This window comes from Gordionus sp. m RMFG-2023, chromosome 1 (assembly GCF_954871325.1).
Source record: "Gordionus sp. m RMFG-2023 chromosome 1, tfGorSpeb1-WG-v2, whole genome shotgun sequence".
Taxonomy (NCBI): domain Eukaryota; kingdom Metazoa; phylum Nematomorpha; class Gordioida; order Chordodea; family Parachordodidae; genus Gordionus; species Gordionus sp. m RMFG-2023.
In genome coordinates, this window is record NC_088775.1 from 30,536,764 (window position 1) to 30,557,270 (window position 20,507).

Here is a 20,507-nt window from a genome sequence, read left to right on the forward strand (position 1 = left end):
ATATGTACTTATTGCCAGCAAGTTATACTGGAACTACTATATTATAAGGTTTTGTCTCTAATTTGTATAAAGGAAAAAATGATCAATTTTTTTGATTTAAAATTGAATTTCTGAAATAAAATCAAAATCTTATATAATATAAAATTAACCCCGAGAAAATTATATTAATGCAAAATACTTTCATTTCATTACAATTAAATTAATGTTTTTTGTGAAATTTATGAATAAATAAACAATTGTTGAAACAATATTGATTTAATCAAAATGTGTAAAACTTTATTATCAATGGTCATTCATTTACAATATCTTAAAGGTAGGTAATATTTTATAAAAATATAATATATATAAAAAATGAATATGGCGATAATATATGTAAAGAAATAGATATTAAAAAAATAAAATAAAAAAAGGATAACAATATTTAAGTTGAGTCGGAAGGACTTGTCCATGAATTGTGTTGAAGTTTGATCGAAAATTTTCAGTTGATATCCTTTGTCGCAAATTATCTCTCGTATGGGTTCGCCTAGTAATCGTAATATTTGACCAATTGTTTTTAATAATTTTAAAACTTGAAGAAACCAATAGTATTGGAACAAATGAGATGTTGTTCAATATTTAATTACCCATTTATACTTGGGTTGTTTTTTGGTCTTCAAAATGGTAGAATTTAGGCAAAATGATAAACGAAGGTTATTAACATATAAAATGAATAATTCCTTATATAAATCCTAATGTGTAACCTTGTGGGAATCTTCTGGGAGGATCAAATTATACTCATTCGTGGTATCTTTGATCTCTAAGCCTTTATTTATTTTAATTGGAAACCAATCTTTCATTAGTTCCTTCTAGATTTTCTTCCTAACTATTTAACATCTAACGGTGATATTTGATTATCGAATAATATCCTGAACCTTGACCAAAAGATTATTAAAATATGATTGGATAATTATATTGTTAATTCTTTTTCCCTGAACAATCTTATTTTTTTTCCTTAATAGCTCTTTAAAAATATCGAAAATCAAAATTTTTTGCGCATAACACGAATATAATTTTTGCGGAAAAGAAGTAAATATTTTTTATTTTGCAAAAAACTGACATATGCTAAAAAATCCACTGCCTTGAGACGTGAGCTGATTTTTCTATATTTTCCTCAAGATTGCGCCGTTCTTTGGGCTAAAACTTCTATGCTGAGGCAATACTTCGACCAAAAACTCAGGTTATCCTTTTTCGGAGTTTGCTTAAAGCGATCTTAATCGAGGCGATTTTTCAACATTAACTAACATTTTTTGAGTTATTTATATTCCTATTTATAAATGCTTAGCAAGCATCTTCCGGAAGTGGAATCTCTAAAATTAATTCCACATCTTTTATAAATCGTTTTTATTATATATTTATATTATATTAAAATTGGAATTTTTCATTATGCATAAATATTAACATTCTTTTATTTTAGTTAAATATCATTCTGATTGGTATATTAATTATAATATACTTATTATCTATGATGTTGGTTTGGCTTTGGTTTATATTATTTATAAGTATATTATCATAATTCATAAATATTAAATATTGGATTTTTTTCATTCCCCTTCTTTTTATCATTACAATAAATTTTTATTTTATAAAACTATTTAAGGAAAATTGGTTTATTTATCTCTCTTTTTCGAATCATCTTTATAATATTTATATTTATTAAATTTAAAAATATAAATAAAAATTAATTATTTAAAAAAAATAAAAATAAAATAAGATTTTATAATTCATTCCGCGTTAACCATAATAAGGTTAATTTTCTTACTTCTCAAAGTTATCATTCAATTAGGTTGGATTATGTTAAAACTTCGGGAGTCTATCGTTTCATCAATGCAAGGGGCCGATGATATATTTTTCGATGATAATAATTGCAACTCAAATTTTAATTGTTTGAATTTTATTACGAGGATTCTTCATTGCAGGTAAGACATGTCGCATTATCTTATAATCATAAAACTATTATGTTTGACATCGTTTTTAGAATATCATATAATTTAGATTAAAAATATATTAGATGTCTTTAAGTCACACATTTGCTTTATTATCATTTATTACACATTTTTAATTTTATTCCTCTAATACCTTAAAATATGTTTTTCTTAAACTTTATATTATTACCCTGCATCCAGAATATAAAAAAGTTAATTTGAAAACATATTTTTAAAAATATGCCAAAAATATTTTTTTTAAATTTTAAATTTTTTTTAAAGTTTTGAAACAAGTTTAGGGCACAACCTTACAATGATAATAAAAATATATAAATAAAATGGCATTTTTTCAACTGTCAAATTAATCCCCCAGAAAATTGACGCGAACAATGAAATATTTGTATTCGATTCATATTTTGATTATTCAATTCGAATAATAATCTGTTGTTCATATTCGTAAATTATGAATCGAATATCATATTTTTTGATAAGCTCATATATAGTCCTTTCCTATTTCGCATTTGCATGTCTTGGATCAGCGAGCTTAGTTTCTTCGCTATCTGAATATAGGCTCAGCGATTATTTTGTTGATCAGAACTAGACGGTTTAACACAGTGACCCCTACAACGGGGAGGGGGTCCGAAACAACTGCTTCAGTAAATTTGAGTGGGGTACTTTTAAAAAAAATTTTTTTTTTTAATTTTCTTTATTATTTAATTCTTTTACAGTTTTGTTACAACCATTATGATAAGTGATTTCTGGTTTATAAATGTAATAATAAGAACCACCCCCCCCCCAACTTAATATTTAATTTAATATATATTGACGGAAATTTTGGTCGATGTTTAGTAAATTAGGTTGTTATCCGAGATTTCTTGTCATAAATTATTTTTCCAATTTTAAAATATGCCTAAAAATATTAACCAAAAAAAATACAAATGCCTAATTAAAAATTGCAAATCGCATAATATAAGAGATGATAAATGGATAGATCACATTAGAAGACATGTTGGGCTTAATTTTAACGATATAATTTATATACAACAAAATGAAGTAAGAGAAAGGGATAAAAAAAATAAGGGATTAAAAACGAAATTATATTCAAATCTATTATCATTATATAACATAAATATTCTCATTAAAACAATGAAAAATATGGTTATAAAAAAAATTCAAAATGAGATTACATTTAACAGGTGCTTTTCAATCATAGTTGATGGAACATATGATGTTTCGAAATCAGAAGCAATAGCTTTGACAGTAAGATATGTTGAAAATAGTGAGACGCCGAAGCCTGTTGAAAGACTGATCGACATATATTGTACGGGAAATACTACAGGTCTCGATATTAAGCATAATATAATATCCAAACTTGACTCGATGAATTACCCCTTGAATTCCTAGTTGGGCAAAGTTATGATGGCGCCTCAAACATGAGTGGAAGAATCAATGGTTTGCAGGCCTTGATTGAGTAGAGGCGCCAAAGGCAGCTTTTATTTTGTGTTATTGTCATCGATTAAATTTAATCATTGTTCAATTATGCCAATCAATTAAAGAACTTCGAAATGTTCTAGGAATATTAGATGAAATTTATATCTATTTTAATGGTGTAAAAAGATATGAGGTACTCAAAAAATGTCAGTGTAATGATCTGAAAAAATCGCAACGATTTCTACGCATCAAGAATACCACTCGGTAATAGTACCTTATTTATTTAGATTTTAAATGTTTTTTTATTTAGAATCTGGCTATCGTCATATAAAATTGTAAATCTTTTTCTACTTTAAAAGGATTCTGAAGATCCTGCCACTTCCACTATGGCTAGTGCTATAGTCTTTAGATTAGAAAAATTTGATTTTATCTTATCACTTTGTGTTTTGTATAAAATATAGTTGATAACAAGTTTGGCTTGTACAAAATTTCAAACCATTTCGAAGGATATAGGGTTTGCAATAAATCAAATTCAATTGGCAAAAGATTGCTTGATTAATTTGAGAAGTAAAATATAAATTATTGTCTTAATTATTTTTAATCTAATAGATAATAACACTGAATTTTTGGATGTTTTCAAAGGCACAAGATTTTATGAAGAAAAGAAATCTACCTTTTGTTTTTGAAAGTTCTAGACTTCAAACATTACAATCCAAAAAGGAGAGGTATATATACTTTTATCATTAAATATAGAAATTTTTTTTAGGTTTAAAATAGGTGTGTTTTATGCTGCACTCGATTTAATTATTATGCAGTTTAACGAAAAATTTAATGATGATTCGATAAAATTTTTACATCAAACATCATTTTTTACGCCAAAGGGAATGGCAGAAAAATCAATTATTAAAGAAGATATCGAGGATATTTATGAATTTTACAATTTAAATTCAAGTCAAATTTTCGAAGAAATGTTGAAGTTTAGAAATATTTATAAGATGGCCAAATTGGGGAATGTAATTATTACTCATGACCTAGAGGTTCAAGAATCTAAAGATTTGTCAGTTTCTGAGATTTGTAAATTTATTTAATTAAAAGATTTTTACCAATACATTATTTAGCTTCTTCTGATGATGATGATAATTCATTGACTTACGATTCAGATTGGAAAAACTATTCATTTATTTTATCTTATCATCTACTTTTAAATTTTTCTGCTTTCCCTAATTTAAGAATTTTATAAAAAATTTATTAACCATTCCTACAACCTCATGTACTGCCATAAGAGTCATGAATACGATTAAATTAATTAAAACAAGACTTCGTAGTACCATGAAAGATTCATTTCTCAATAATTTAACCACATTATCAATGGAAAAAAATTTATTTAAACTAGAGGTCTGCATTGGGCAGGTTTTTGGACTAAAAGCCCGCCCATCCAATGTTTTCAAAAAAATTTAACCTGCCCGCCTAGCCCGCCCATGGTTTTCAAAAAATATATACCTGCCCGCCCCGCCCATTTGTCTAAAATTCCTTACCCGTCCGCCCGCCCATTTGTCTAAAATTTTTTACCTGCCCTCCCATTATTTTTAAAAAAATTTTAACCCAACGCTTATGAAATTTAATTATGTCCATTCTTTCATTTTTTTTAAGCATCTAATAAAAATATTTCATTACTTCTCTACAAACGTTTATAATTTAGGAAATTAATATAAGTATAAAAATAATCAATGTAAATTATGGACAACTTATTTGATCAAATTGAATATTTATGAAAAAAATATAAATGTAAAATTAATATTATATGATGCAAAAATAATAATGAATCGACATTTTCTGGATTTAAACATGTTCTTCTTTGTTCTAAAAATCTTCCAGCAACGTCCGCGTTCGGAAGAAGCACTAGTTGCAGGAATTGGCAATATTTTTCTTGCTAATCTTGATAGCTTTGACAAATCTTTTTCTTGTCGTTTCCACCAAAGTAGGATATCCGTTTGAAGTATATCCTCTTTCTCAAGTGAGATCTTTAAATAAAAGTGAAACCAAATGCAGATTGCAAACCCCCCAAAAAAACAATTTTAAGAGAAAAGTTTTATTACATTCCCATAAAAGGAAATTTTTAATAGACAAAAATGTTTATTTATTCTAAAAAAAAAGTTTTATTGTTGTGTTTATTACATAATATAGTTAGGTAAATGTTCTCCACTTAAAAAAAACGATTGGTACAATAAAAAAAGAAATATTGTTATAGTTCATTTAAACAATTATTTTTTTTAGTTTATTTTAAATTTCCTTAACCCGCCCTCCCATTGTTCAAATTTCTTAATCCGCCCGCCCAGCCCGCCCATAGTTTCAAATTTTTTTTAACCCGCCCGCCCACCTGCCCATTTTCGAAAAATTTTTCACCGAAACCCCGCCCAATGCAGACCTCTAATTTAAACAATTAAATATTGATGAAATTATAAATTCTTTTGCTTTCTCTGCCCCTAATTTATCTAAATTTTAATTTAAAAATAATATTTATAAAGTATATATTTTTTGCATTTTATTTATATTATATATTAAAAATTGATGCAATAAAAATTATTTTTGAAATTTATAAATTTCATAAAATAATTATCATTTTTTTTCAAGGGGGTACTTTTTAGGGGGGTATTCTGCTTCATTCGCTCAGAAAGTGTAGGGGCCACTTTTAACATTTTAAATTTTATAACAAGAATGAAATGAAATTTTAAAAAACGATTTATATTATGATAAATTAAAAATTATCTGTTTATGTTTTTTAAAAACATTTTTATGAGACAGTATTGAAACTTTTTTGGTGAGAAAAAAAATCATTTAGATTCATAAATTACGCAAAAATTATTTTTGAAAATATTCAAATTTTCTAATTTGAATCTTGGACAATTTGTTGCTTTTAAATTCATTTATATATTAATTCGGACATTTTATTTATCTTTTCGAAGTTAATCTGCTAAATCATCAAGGATTAGTGCAAAAATGCAGAGCCATCTCGACCCTCCTAAGCCAATAATGCTGAACCCCTCTTCTTCCAATGACCAAAATATCAATTATAAAATAGATACAGGCTAGGAGAGACCGGGGTAAAGCGATTGACTGGGTAAGAATGTTAACATGATTAATTTTTAAACCCCTAAACATATGACCTAAAATTTGGTGTAAAAATGTATTTTTATATCTAATTTCTGACCTATGTTTATCTTTTGAAATACTATCCTGGTTTGACATATTTAATCAAAAAACAATTTTTATCCCAAAATGATAAAAATCACTTTTATTTTATTTTTAGCAAAATATATTAAGGCTAATAATTTAAAAATATATGAACATGTTCCCTAACATAGCTTAACTAGAAGTCACGCAATAACGATTTGTAATATATATCACCTTAGATAAGGTTATTATTGGTAAATAATGGTTCAGTCTGATTAAAGTTGTAAAAAAATCATTTTTAAATGTTAGCGCCGCACCCTAAAAAAGATATTTTTGGGTAAAAAGAGACATTATTAAATGGTTTTGTTATTAGGAATAAAATTTTAAAAATTATCGCAAAGGGGAAGAATAATTGAAAAAGATGTGTATACAATAAGTACACATGTGCTATTTTTGATAAAATTTACATTCTCATATTGTATTGATTAGTTTATACTTAAAAGTTATGAATGGATGTCAGAATTGCAATATGTCCAATAAGACAATAAAGTTATGTTCAATTCTATTTTAAAAACACTATCCTTGTGCTTAGCCATTTACCTATTACTCTGGCTATGGGGTAAAATGGCTAAAATGACACACTTCACTTAATTAATCATAGCTCCTGAGGTATTATGGATAATGAGCTACACTTTTATTTTGTAGATAAGAGATTTGACGACATAAATTTATATTGTTTTAAAATTTTATGGTATGACACTTAATTTTTGAAATTAAAAAAACACATGAAAAACAATTCTTTATTTATATAAAAGGCTTAACTATTTATTTTCATTTTGCCTTTTCAGAACTATCATTAAATTAAAAAGTGGCGCATGTTTAGATATAAAAAAACAACTCACCTCATAAATTAGTCACTGTTTGCTAAAATAAAACTGGAAAAGAGTTGATTATCAGATACTTATTGGCTTGAATTTTAAAAAGAAGTAGTTCAATTATCTCTTTCTTAGCAATAGTAAAATAGAAAATGATTTGTTGCGAAAAACGTTGCTCAAATTAGCAAATACTATCTTCAGTTAAACGAATAGAATACAAGTTGCCGATTTTTTTAGTCCTCTATGATTGATTAACTTCAAGATCTAACCGGAAGATTTCCTAATTTATTCAGGATTGTTCTTCAATTTTTAAGCGAGGTTACTTGACTCGGTTGAATCATAAAAGAACTTATAAAATTCCGCTCCCCTAAAAAATAAATAAATCAATGAATTTATAATCATCTTATATCACGAAATGAATATTCAAAAACAAAAATTAGCATCTTATAAGAAAAATAAAATGTTATAATCTTTACAAAATTGAATTAAAATTATGAAGATGATATGATTAAGACAAAAAAATGAAATTTAAATTCCTTCGACGTTTCATTTTATTCTCTTCCCGAAAAATGAATAATTTAAAGCTCTTTTAGTAAAGGGGGCAGCGGGACTTCTTATTGACAGAGTGTTGAACCTTTAATAATTATAAAAGCAATTTAAAATTTTAGTATCTTATTTATAATAATATTCTTTTGAATTTCATCAATAAAAATTTATTTTTATCATAATAATCTAGTAAAAATGTTGACAATATACTGCACAAATGTAATTAAAATCAATTGATTTTTTTTGTCTATTGTTTACCATAATAGGAGAATTAGTTTTATGTAATAGCCATTTTCCTTTCAACTAACACCAAGTATTTAACTTTATTTATTTCCAGAAACGTAATTACAAAACCAATCTCGTTATATTAAAATGATTTGGTATGACAACCTATTTATAGTTATACCTTCTAATATTGGTTAAGACCAAGTCAAAACACTGCCGGCTAACCAGTTTGAACGACTGACAAGTGAAAGACAAGATAGAATTATTTACAGATTTGCCAAAAAACGAGAAATAAAAAGAAGTTTCTATAATCAAAAAGAAGGAAAAATTTATGATGAATAAAAATACTTCCTCCTGTTTCTCAATTTCAACTCACACGCTATATCTGACGAGCAGCCAAGATGGAATCCACTTAATAACCATCAGGAAAGAAAGTGGGGTCTTAAAATATAAAGAATAATAAGGCAAGGGGTCCTAAGGATCTTCCAATAGGAAGTCTTAAAGCATTGGGAGATGAGGGAATACATTTCCAAATACTGAGAAAGGAAGAGATTCTTCAAAAAGGAAGGGAGAGCTCTCTAGTTACAATTGTCAAAAATAAAAATAATAGACTTAATTGTCATAATTATAGAGGCATATAAAATTAAAACCTACTCTTTAAGATTCTATTAAAAATTAAAAGTCAGGGATCCAAACTGAACCATTAAACTGGTTTTAACCATTATTTATCTAACTTGAACCGTTAAGAATGTTGTTACCTGACTTTAACTTCTAAAAAGGTCATTGAACTGGTTTGAACCTTTATTATTATGAGGGAGGCACCGATACCGTGAACGCTTACAATTTTTGGCCAGTGAAAAACGAACATAAACTAATTCCTTTTTTCTTCAATATATCTAACCATTGTGCAAAATTTCAAATGATTTGAAATATGTATAAATTTAAATTATATACCAACTACATTATTATTTTATGATATTGGATATCGTTGTTATCCACCGTTGCACCAGGTTAATATCGATTTTGGTGTAGGTATCAGCTAAAAACGGGGGTGCATCTATGAGTTATCAATAAATTCTGATTGCTCAATCAGTATCAGGCGCCATTTTTATAATTAATAAATTTTTTTATCATAACAATTTGTTATTTTATAAGTTCGGGTTTTTTGTATGTGCAATAATGATAAAAGAGGAAGCGTATGTTGCTTTATGTAATGGAAGTGATTAAATTTTTTAAAAATATGCTTTTTATACATATTCTAGTGAGTTTGTATGCCCCCGATACTATTATTTTTGTGAACCTAACCTGAGCTCTAAACAGTTTTTTTATATCCTTAACCAATCGAACCTATTTTGATCATGTTCGGATTCCTGGTCGAAATAGGCGAAGCTCTGTTTAACTTTCTGGAATCAACGGCTAACGTAATCCATGAAAAATGATATATAGAGAAAGTAACGGAAAATTGTATACAATGATCCAAAACACAAATGGCACATCATCCGACTTCCCTGTAGCCTCGGGAGTTCGTCAAAGGAAGAGAATATTTGAACACTTTTTAAAAAAATTATATTCTCTTCAAAGATAAATATTGAAGGTTGATGACAGATTTACTGAAATAATGTAAGTCTTCGAAAGACACAATAAATGTTTCTGTATTGTGAGTTTTATTTTGCAATAGGCTTTGTTGTAAATGCCTCAAGATTCAATAATTATTATAAACCAAGTCTAGTTGGTCACGTTTGATATAAATTGAAATATAATTATTTTTCCTCTAAATAACCAATTCTTTTTTTTTGTTTTTTTTGTAACAACATAAAGATGAATAGCCTTTCGGATTATAATGGGATAATTTATTGTGACAAAAAGATTATTTCGTTTTATAATGATTACTTTTTTTTGTTAGTTTGATTTGATACTTTTTATTGTAAAAAGTTTTTGGCCACAAAATATTTGAGATTGCCAATGTTATAAGAAATAAATGATTGTAATAAAAAAAATTTCTATAGCAATATATATTTCTTAATAACAACCGATCAAATTATTTACATTTACCATCCTTCTTTTCCTTTTATAGATCCTACCATAAGTATGGACTACTAACAGGTTTCAACTGTTAATAATCACTCATAATGAACATGTCCAACCATTAAATATAACAATTCCGCTCCATTCCGGTTCTTATTTATAACGGTTCGGGTTTCTCCTTTCAAAGTATTTGTATACCTATTTATTTCAGTTTCGTTGTTCGGTTCGACACCATGCAATGATATAAACAAGATACGATTATGCTAAAAAATATATTTAAAGATTACTCATTTTTAGTATATATTTTTCTATAATCAATTCTTATCATTTTAGATAAATTTATATATATATTTTTTTCCTGATTTCTTTTTCATACTCGCGTTTATTGGGGATGAGAATTAAAAAAAGAACAACACGTTTGAGTATTCGTCATATCGGGGCAAAATAAAATTACTATTTTATCTTTTTTTTTAGTTTTCTTTCAGTCATTGTCCATAGTAGTGTTTAAACGGCCCCGATTTGGATCGATTTTTAAAAACGACCAGATTAAAATTTTAGCCAGAATAATATTATGCAAGCCTCGAGATTGACAAAAAAGAGGTCTAAACCTTTCTGCCATCTATGAGCGAAATATCCAGGCTTACACAATATTATTTTAGCTTAAATCTTAATCCGACGTTTTAAAAAATCGGGCCGTTTAACATCAGTAGTCCATAGAGCGTTAAAAAAAATTTGATTTTTTATATGAATTAAGGATTTTAGAATGATAATTAAAGTCATAAATCACGGATTTCATTTTAAATTTTAATAAATATTAAGTAAATTAATAAAATAAAATATTTCGTTTACTTAAAAGTGTAACACCCCATCAACAGTTTACAGGGTAAAATAGTATATTTGTAATAAAGCATTAAAAAAATAGAATAATATATGTTTATATTTTTGCACATTACTTACTAAATGACGATCTCATACTATCTTACCCTATATATAAAAAATTAAATTAATTTAATTGATTTATGAGTTGAAATGAGAGAACATTTTTCATAACGGTTTTTAAGTAATGTTACCAGCAATTTTTTTATTTCCTAACAAAAGATGATAATTTTAATCTGTCGAATTAATTTTTTTAAAATAATATAATATTTTAATATATCTGCTCGAGCCTTATTTCAGACGCCATTTAGTCGTAAATAGAAGACAAACTGGTTTGATTTTTATTAACGATTTAAATGTGGTCTGAAATGGGGCTCGTTGAGCAGATTTTTTTAAAAAATATTATATTATATTTAAAAAAAATTAATTCGACAAACTATTACTTTTGTTTGGAAATAAAAAAAAAATGCTGGTATTACCCAAAAATCGCATTGGAAAAACGTTTTGTCTAGAAGTGACCTATAACTTCTCTTGCTTCGGTTTATAAATAACTTCATTTTTTACAGTACTGTTGTTAAAAATCTCGATTTAGCCCGTAAACCAGATTTTCGCCTGAAATATTACCTTAATTAAGCTTCCAAATTTGGCCAAAAAAGAATCAAACCTTTCTACCATTTTTGGGGAAATTTAGACATTTCGTTAATATTTTTTTGGCAAAAATTTTGATTTCGTCCTTTTTTTTAAAAAAAAAATAGGCTAATTTAAGGTTTTTAACAACACTTGATCGATCAATTATATTTATGAAGCCCTTATTTTTGAAACGAGTCAGCTTTCTTGAAGAATTAATAGGTTAAGTCTCGAGACATGTATCAACTAAACCTTTGAGGAGTCGGCCAAAACTAATCGAATACATAACACTATGATAAGAACATACCTAATTTATACCAAGGTTGTGAATTATTTTACTGTGGGCGTTATTAAACTTGAGATCTTTGAACGAAATTATGGGTCGATAAATAGCCCGATTAAGATTTTAGCCAAAATAATATTAGGTTAAGCTTGGAAATTTTAATAATAGATGATAGAGGTTTGGACCTCTATTTGCTAAATCACGTGCCTTACATAATATTATGTTGGCTAATATCTTTATCGGGTCGTTTTCAAAAATCGACCCCCCCCCCCAAATTGGGCCATTTAACAACACTAATATATTCCAACGCCCTATAAATTTCAGGTATTTTTCTTCATGAATTTTTTGGTGTATTTTATCGAAATTTTTATAAAGAATCCCTATAAAGATTAATATAAAGTTTAGAAATAGTAAAGTTATTAGCATAATGGCCTGAAATTTACGGTGTGGGGAACTAAACATACCTGGAATTTATTTAATGTCAACTTAATTAAAAATTTTATTATATATTATCGAAATATAACCCGGATATATATTAATTTGTGTATAATGATCATAAATTTTTAAATTATTACTAATATTCATAAATTCGTTTTAAATTGTTAATTATAAACATCTTTTTATCTTACACTTTAAAAAAATATCATTGGCTCTTTCCTATTATTTCTTGTATTATAACATTTCTTTTGTTAGAAGTTATATAATTTTTGAAGTTATTAAAATGAGTGTCCTCGCGCTCTTTGTTTAAAAAGATGATTTAGAGACGACATTGGTTTAATTAATGTACACAATGAATCGAATACTATTCATTAATCGAATAAAGGATAATATTATGTCTAACCGATTTAACAATAGATAATATTTTATTTCGTATCTTTGACACTAAATAATCTTAGAATATATAAAAAACCGGTCTCATAAAAATACAATCATTTTTTAAAAATATGATTCCTATTTTATCACATAACGCTACCTTATTATAACCCCTAAAATTTTAATATATTTATATTTTTCTTTATATTAGCTTCGGCACAAAATACGACCACAAAGGTGAAAGCACGCCTATACCCTCCTCCAAAAAATTAATTTCCCACGTTCCCTTCTTGGGAGTTTATGCGGAAGCCGGAGACTCGGCGGTGAACGTGGATATGCTAAACGGCTCCGCTTCTACCATCAGTTGCGGCACAGCTTTTCACGGGGGAATCGGGTTACCCCTAAGAAACCAGCGCGATGAATCAGGTAAGTTTGCTGCTTTTTTTTCTCTTTTTTTTGAATAGATTTTATCGAAATTTTTTAAATGAGCAGAATTCAAATTGAGAATATTTGTCGATATATTCTCAATGATATTATTTAGAAATTCATTTTCAAGTATTAAAAATAAAATGGAAAATCTGACTGGGGCTGCCATGAAAAATTAATAATTTTTTTTATATTTTATTTTGCCTTATTAAAATGCTTTTAATTTATATTTTTAAAATTAAAAATTTCGAACCGGGTGGCCTAAAAATATAAAATGCATATATATATATCGGGAAAAATACAAACGTTGTTTTTACTGATTTTATTATATTATATTTTTTTATTACAATCATCTTAAATTATTTTATTCACAATGATTTTATAATTTGCCCATTTTGTTATTAAAAAAAACTATTTTTGAATTTTTTGGTAGAAAATTTAATTAATATTATATTTATTAAATTTTTTGGTTTGTTTTTTTCGCCTTTTTTTTATATTTGAAACAAAATTTTCTTAAAATGTTCTTTTCGTTTTTCTACTTTTCACTTACAAATATAAAATTTATCTTATTTTACTCTAGGTTAACTGACCACACTTTTTCATTATGAAAAATTTATCACTAATATCATCCATATATTAAAATCAAAGTATAAAGCTGAAGTTTATTATGGTCTCTGATAAGATGCATAACAAACTAGTAAAGTTTAAAATCTCATTTATAAAAAATATATGGTTCGGTAATAACTAGTGTTGTTAAATAGTCAAGTTCACTCGAGTCGATAGTTAATTAAAGTTGACAACTCGAACCATGAACTAGAGGACGAATATTTCATAACTACTTAAATTAAAAAATGATTTTTATTTTCGTTTTTTAGAAATAAAATTAAGAATCGGGTAAGACCCGCCTAGCTAATTTTTTGAATAAAACCTGCGTTTTCTTATGTGGTTAAAATTTTTATTAAAATCTAACAATATATAATTTTATATATTTTGTATATGAATTATTAAAATCGAATAATCATTATTTTAATTATATATTTGTATATAGATGTGACATCAGCTCAATAAATTTAACTCATTTTCTTTATTGAGATTGTAAGATATATCTCATATCAAAATACTTTTTTAATCGATGTATCTAGTGATTTTAAAAACGGCTGACTCAGTATTTTATCCAGAAAAATATTAAGCAAGGCTTGAAGATTTTGTTCACAGATAGCAAATAATGTTAGCATCTATTCGCGAAATATCAAGGATTCGGTAATATTTTTCTGACTAAAATAATTAGTTAAATCAGCTCAAAAGGGGATTTTTTGCATCAAATCCAGTTTTAGACGATGTATCTGGATCCATTTTAACAATATTTTTTAACAATTCTGCTAATCAGCAAGAACGGAGAGATCTGTTAAACACGGCCCTGCCCGGGTCTATTTTTTATATAATTTCGGTTCGAGCTGGGCTGGCCCTAATATTTTTTTAAAGAGTTTCGGGCCCGGTATATTTTTAAATATGATATTACATTTAAATTGATATATTAATTCTTGCAAGAATTTGGTAAATAAAAACGCAAAATAATCGGATTTTAGTTTTAACGCTATTATTCACGTATATAGCCTCCCTTTTTTAAAAAAATAAATTGCTATATATTTGGTATAATATAGGATTTGAGCTATACTACTTATATTTAAAGTGTAATAACTGTTCTAGGTATTTATACAAATATTAGGAAGTATAATATGTATATCGACTGGTACTGTCTACATGCTGAAATATGGTTCCCACAAAATCTCAAAATTAAAAAACGAGCTTCACAAATTATTTTAAGTTTCAATAATTTGAAGCATGGCCTTGAATTTGGTAAACCTCTTAGGTCATATATATGCATATTCTAATTTTTATGCTTGTATTAACCTTCTATCAGAGTTAATAGTGCAATAGCTATTTTGTAGCGATAACTTCGTTATTTTTGAAATTTGGTAGCCGTCGCCTATATATTTTTTTTGACTTGGCTAATTTATAAATTTGAATTGTATATAAAATAATAATTATAAAAATTCTGTTATATAACACTGTAAGGAAGAAGTTAATATTCATAATAATAATATTAATTTTCAATATATGATTTTTTATAAAAAAAAGGATATTAATTCAATCGTTAACCTCTTGGAGGCTTCTTTTTTCCCCTTTAAATAACTAACTAATATATTTTCGATAATTTTTCGCTTATATTAATAAATACTCTTATAAAATTAAATATTCCAATTTATTTGAAAGGAGAACTTATAATTTTTAAAAGCTTGATTTTTTTTGAATAATTGTTGCACGCGATTTTAAAAGTTGCTTTTGACAACACCGACTACTATTGAGGTCCCTATCAGCCAAACTTTATTTACTCCTTTTTATATGCGAGATTACTTACCCTTCCCATTCCTGATCTGGAGACGAGGGCGAATGTTTTAATCACAATGTTACCGGAGTACTGCGTATCTTATCAATTGTTTTTTTAATTCTCGCTTATTAATATCGTCATTATCTTTATGTTATATTCACACCGACGCCTTTTTCTAATGTTGATAACGCAATTTTTTATTCATAGGTTTACCAAGCTTGGAATAAATTTGAAGTAATATGCCACTAATCCTGAAAATATTAATCGCTTTTACATTTTCTAGTTCTTATCCTAACTATATTCGACATTTTGTGATCCCGTTGTTGTCCAGACATTCATTGCTTTATTTCAGGTCCTCCGAATCCGAGTGTGGGTTCAGAAAGTTATCAAAATTTGGTTGGGTATTTTGAGAACAGACAAACATGGTCCGATCATAGACAACCCATTAAACCCTGAATGTTTTAGAACCATGGCGGGTTCGGACCCCTTCAGGAAATCTCCGATTAAGTTTCTGTTAAAAAAATTTCCAATAAATACTGCTTTTTTCCAAATTAATTTCATGTTTAACTCTATCTTTTCAGTTTTATAAAGATCTCGTATTTTATGGGGTAGATTTTCATCTTTTTGTGGGTGACTATTATTTCAGATGCGCATGATGAATAATATATTTATTTTTTGGGGTAAATGTTAAAAACAAGAATACGATTTTAACTTGTAATTTATTAATATTATTTAAAAAGACAAACAGTAGTTAAGGAAATATAAAATATAATAAATATTTATCGGAGATGTACCGATAAATACATTCACAGTATCGATGTCGGCCGATACTTTTGAGTTTAATGAATATCAGGGGCTGATACCCGAAATTAAACATTATTAAGCTATTAACTTCTTTTTTTTAAAATTATCATTTACAAATTTCTAAATCGATAAGAAAGAAAGTCCTGTTAATTTTTTTCCTATTTCTTTTTACTTTTATTAATCTCATAAATTAATTATAAAATATTTTATAAATTAAAAAATGATAAATATTGATAAATTATATTTTCCTTTTTTATTTTACCAATGGATTTATTAAATTATTATATTTTCGTATCGTTTTGGATCTCCGATAATTATCGTTTCATCGAAGATACATTGGTTTAGTTTAGCATAAACCTACTACGTTCTTTTATTATTTATGATTCTGATTAGGTTAAACTATCTGGAGGGGGGGGGGTTAATTGAACTATTTATATATATTTATTATACAGAAAAGGAGGAGAGAAAAAATTAAGCACCCTTTTTTGTCGGGGAGAGGTGATTTCGTGACAAAATTGATAACGAATGCCTTATGTTGAATTAGATTCTTCATATCTCCTTCCCACCCACCTCTGCATTTATGATCATTCTTTATTATTTAATGTCATGTAACGTCATGAACTTCCTCTCAAATAGGTTAACCGATCATGTTATTTATCCAGAATTTGATGTTTGGTTTGCGTTATTAAAAAAAACAATAGTATATAAATTTGAATATTTATTTTTTTTAAATGTTTTTTTGTTTGTGAATATACTTTCAAATTCTCCGAGGAGTATTTCATAAAAAGATGACATCATTTTTCCTTTTTTTATAAGTACGACAATTGGATGAACAAAAATTACTATTTTTTATATCATTTTAAAACAGTTTTATATTAAAATTGCGATTGGTGTAATTCCATACAAAATGGATATTTTTTATAAAAATAATAGATTACATTTTGGTTATATAATAGATACATAGTCTGCCAAAATAGGATTAGCCATTTTTTTTGGGTATGCTAAAATAAAAAAATAATCCACTTTGGCAGATAGAGTATCTTATTACCAAATTCCTTTTTTTGATCAATACAATTTCTTTTTTCCAATTTAAAAAATTAAATTAACTTTTTTTTCGAAAAAATAAAAAAGTACATAATAAATTTTTTATAAACTTAAATTTGTCAAAATAGAATTTTTTTTAAAAAACTTAATATTATGTCACACCCTGTAAATACCTAATTTTTATATATAAAGGGCCTATTTGTCGCTGTCTCAATGCTTACTGATTTTTTTCAGCAAGCTCCTGTAAATTGGGAAGATTTCTAGCTATTTTCCAACTATACTGTACCAAAATAATAAAATAATTTTTTGAAGTGTTATTAGCCGGGAAAAAATATTTTATTTAAAAAAAAATACGAAGCCAACTAACTAAATATATGATTCCCGATTCAGGGCTTAAAATTGATATCTCAGCGCGTGCACGTCTCTGATTCCCCTCCCGATCTTAATTGGTGACTCCTAAGATGGTATCCCGATAATAAAATCTTTGAATCAAAAGAAATTTTTATTTAAAAAAGTCAAAAAATCTTTTCTTATTTTTTTTTATTCTTGTATACAATATTTATCTAAAATTTATATTTTCCCGAATTCGATTCGATCATTATAAATTAAATGTCAAGGGATTCCTTTTTTGTTGTAGGGGGGGGGGGGGGCTTCATTTTAGAAATATAGAAAGGTTAATTTAAAAAATATTAACTATCGAATTTTTTTAAAAAGAGGAATTGTGAAACGTTTAGACCTTGAAGAATTTTTTTTTAAATAACCATTAAAGATTAAATAGATATAATAAGTTTATAAATTTATGACTAAATAAGTATTAAAAAATATAATATAGATAAAAAGAATAAATTAAAATGTTTCTTTCTACTAAATTAGTTGGTCCTAGTATAAGTAGGTGTTTTCGAATCTGGAAAGACCTTATATACCTAATTTTTTAAAACGAAGAATAATGTTGTGTGGTTAAATGGCATTTCAGCAGATTTTTTAAAAGGCGAACTCAATATTTTAGCCACCTTGTCCCGCCTATGAACAAAATCTTCAGACTTGCGTAATCTTTTTCTAGATAAAATATTCAGCTACACTAGACCAATGGATCTTCTCTCTGTTGAATCCTCTTCTCCAAATTCAGCATAAAATGAAGATTTTTAAAAAATCCTTAAACTATTACCTAGTTTTTTTTCCTTTTTATAGTTCTAAATAGAATGTGATGATTAGACTGAGAAAAAAAATAGTAGACCAAAGAATCCTTTTTTCAAAATTAGTATAAAATTGATTTTTTAAAAAAATAATAAAATTCTTAGGCCCGTCTAGATCAATTTAATTTTTTTTTATTTTCTGAATTCTATTCAGAAAAACAGCCTGGACACCGTTTTTTTTGCCTTTTTTAATATCGATATAATATATTCAAATACGCTTAAAGGTGTACTTATTTTTATTTTTTAAATCGAAAATATCACTATTCTGAACAGATATTTATTCTAAAAAGAGAAGTTAGAACGTAAATAGAAATGTGATTTTTAGCCAAAAAAATAAGAATAAATATATACCTTTACATGTAAGCGTATTTTAATAGGATCGTCCCTAAAATGTTCTAAAAAGAGAACTAGAAATAAATTCTCTAGACTGCTTATCTGAAAAGAATCTTTATTCGGAAGAAGGATACGGGCAGATGTATGAAGTTTAGAATTGAATTATTATAAATTACAGTAAAATCTGTATAATTTCGCTATCGTTGGGACCAAGATTCTTGCCCAACTTATACAGTTGCCTAATTTATCAAGACATTTTACCTTCTAATAGTATTTAATAGGAATTTGGGTTTCAAAATTTTGGCCAAATTTAGGGAGTTGGCTAAATTATTAATAGCACAAATTTGACTAATTTTATGTATATTATATAGCCTTTACCTTTATTTTATGTAAAAACTAGAATTTGCTCAAAAAATCGCATAAATCTTCAGACCCTCGAGAAAATTTTTTTTACACTTCCCAAAGAAATATAAAAATAAACTACAAAAGTACTTTAAAAAAATGATTAGATTGACGAGATTGATTTAATGTCCGACTGCACATTTTTTCAAGTACATAGGCTTAGCCAGAGGGGGGGCAAGGGAACATCTCCCCTTTGGAAATTTGCCTGTTTCTACCCCCCCCCCCCCCCCCCACCTACTTACTCTACATGACTATTCAATTATTTTATAAAAAATAAGTAAAAGTTAATAAAATTTTTATTGGAAATAATGATAATTCAATTTTACAAAATTTAAATTTTTTTAAATACAATTATAAAAAAAAAGCTAGATCATCGTCATGCATCTACAAACTTAGGAAACGTAAAAGCATGGAGAACATGGAACCTCTTGATATGAATCAAACACCAACAGATCGAGTTTTAATTAGTTTATTTTATATTTATTATTAAAAGCAATTCCTACTTATTGTAAAACTTAATGGAACAAGACGAAAACTTAGACCCATGTTGTTATTAAGAAGATTTTGTATATTGATATCCCGTGCTAGTTAAAATAAATTCGTTTGCCAATTTTCTCTCCGAATTCAGGAATTAATGTTATTAAATATGCGCGTTCAAAATGCTTTGCTCAAATTGGTAAAACTAATTTGCGTTAAATAACATTAATTCACAAATTTGGCATAGAAAATTCGTAACTAAAGCAAGGGCGGGGTATTACTACTGGAAATTCGGATAATCAGGAGATATGTGTAAACCCTTCTAAACTTGAACTAAAATTTAAAGGTAGGTATTTTGCGCATGATGGAACACATTTCTGATTTAATAATTTTAAATTTAGAAAACGCGTTAAATAAACAATTTTAAGTTGAAAAATAGTAAATTAATTTGTTGGGCAGATCCTTTTAAATTTGAAAATCTGTCATTTCTGAAAATATATTCCGGTATTATGTAAAAATATATATCAATTTCAGACAATTTAGTCATGAATTATTGAGTTATTTTTTAATTTTTATATAACTAAAATTACACGGATTGACTCAAAT

The 20,507-nt window shown here is 26.9% G+C and overlaps 1 protein-coding gene across 5 annotated transcripts in view; it reads left to right on the forward strand.

Annotated features, from left to right (window-relative positions):
* Positions 1–20,507, forward strand: part of LOC135923016 (G-protein-signaling modulator 1-like) — a 77,272-nt gene that overhangs the window by 52,189 nt on the left and 4,576 nt on the right. For all 5 annotated transcript variants that reach the window (XM_065457603.1, XM_065457602.1, XM_065457601.1 and 2 more), the window contains 2 exons: positions 13,045–13,259; positions 19,790–19,881. In XM_065457603.1, the coding sequence (XP_065313675.1) occupies positions 13,045–13,259; positions 19,790–19,881 (307 nt within the window). The remainder of the gene's footprint in view (positions 1–13,044; positions 13,260–19,789; positions 19,882–20,507) is intronic.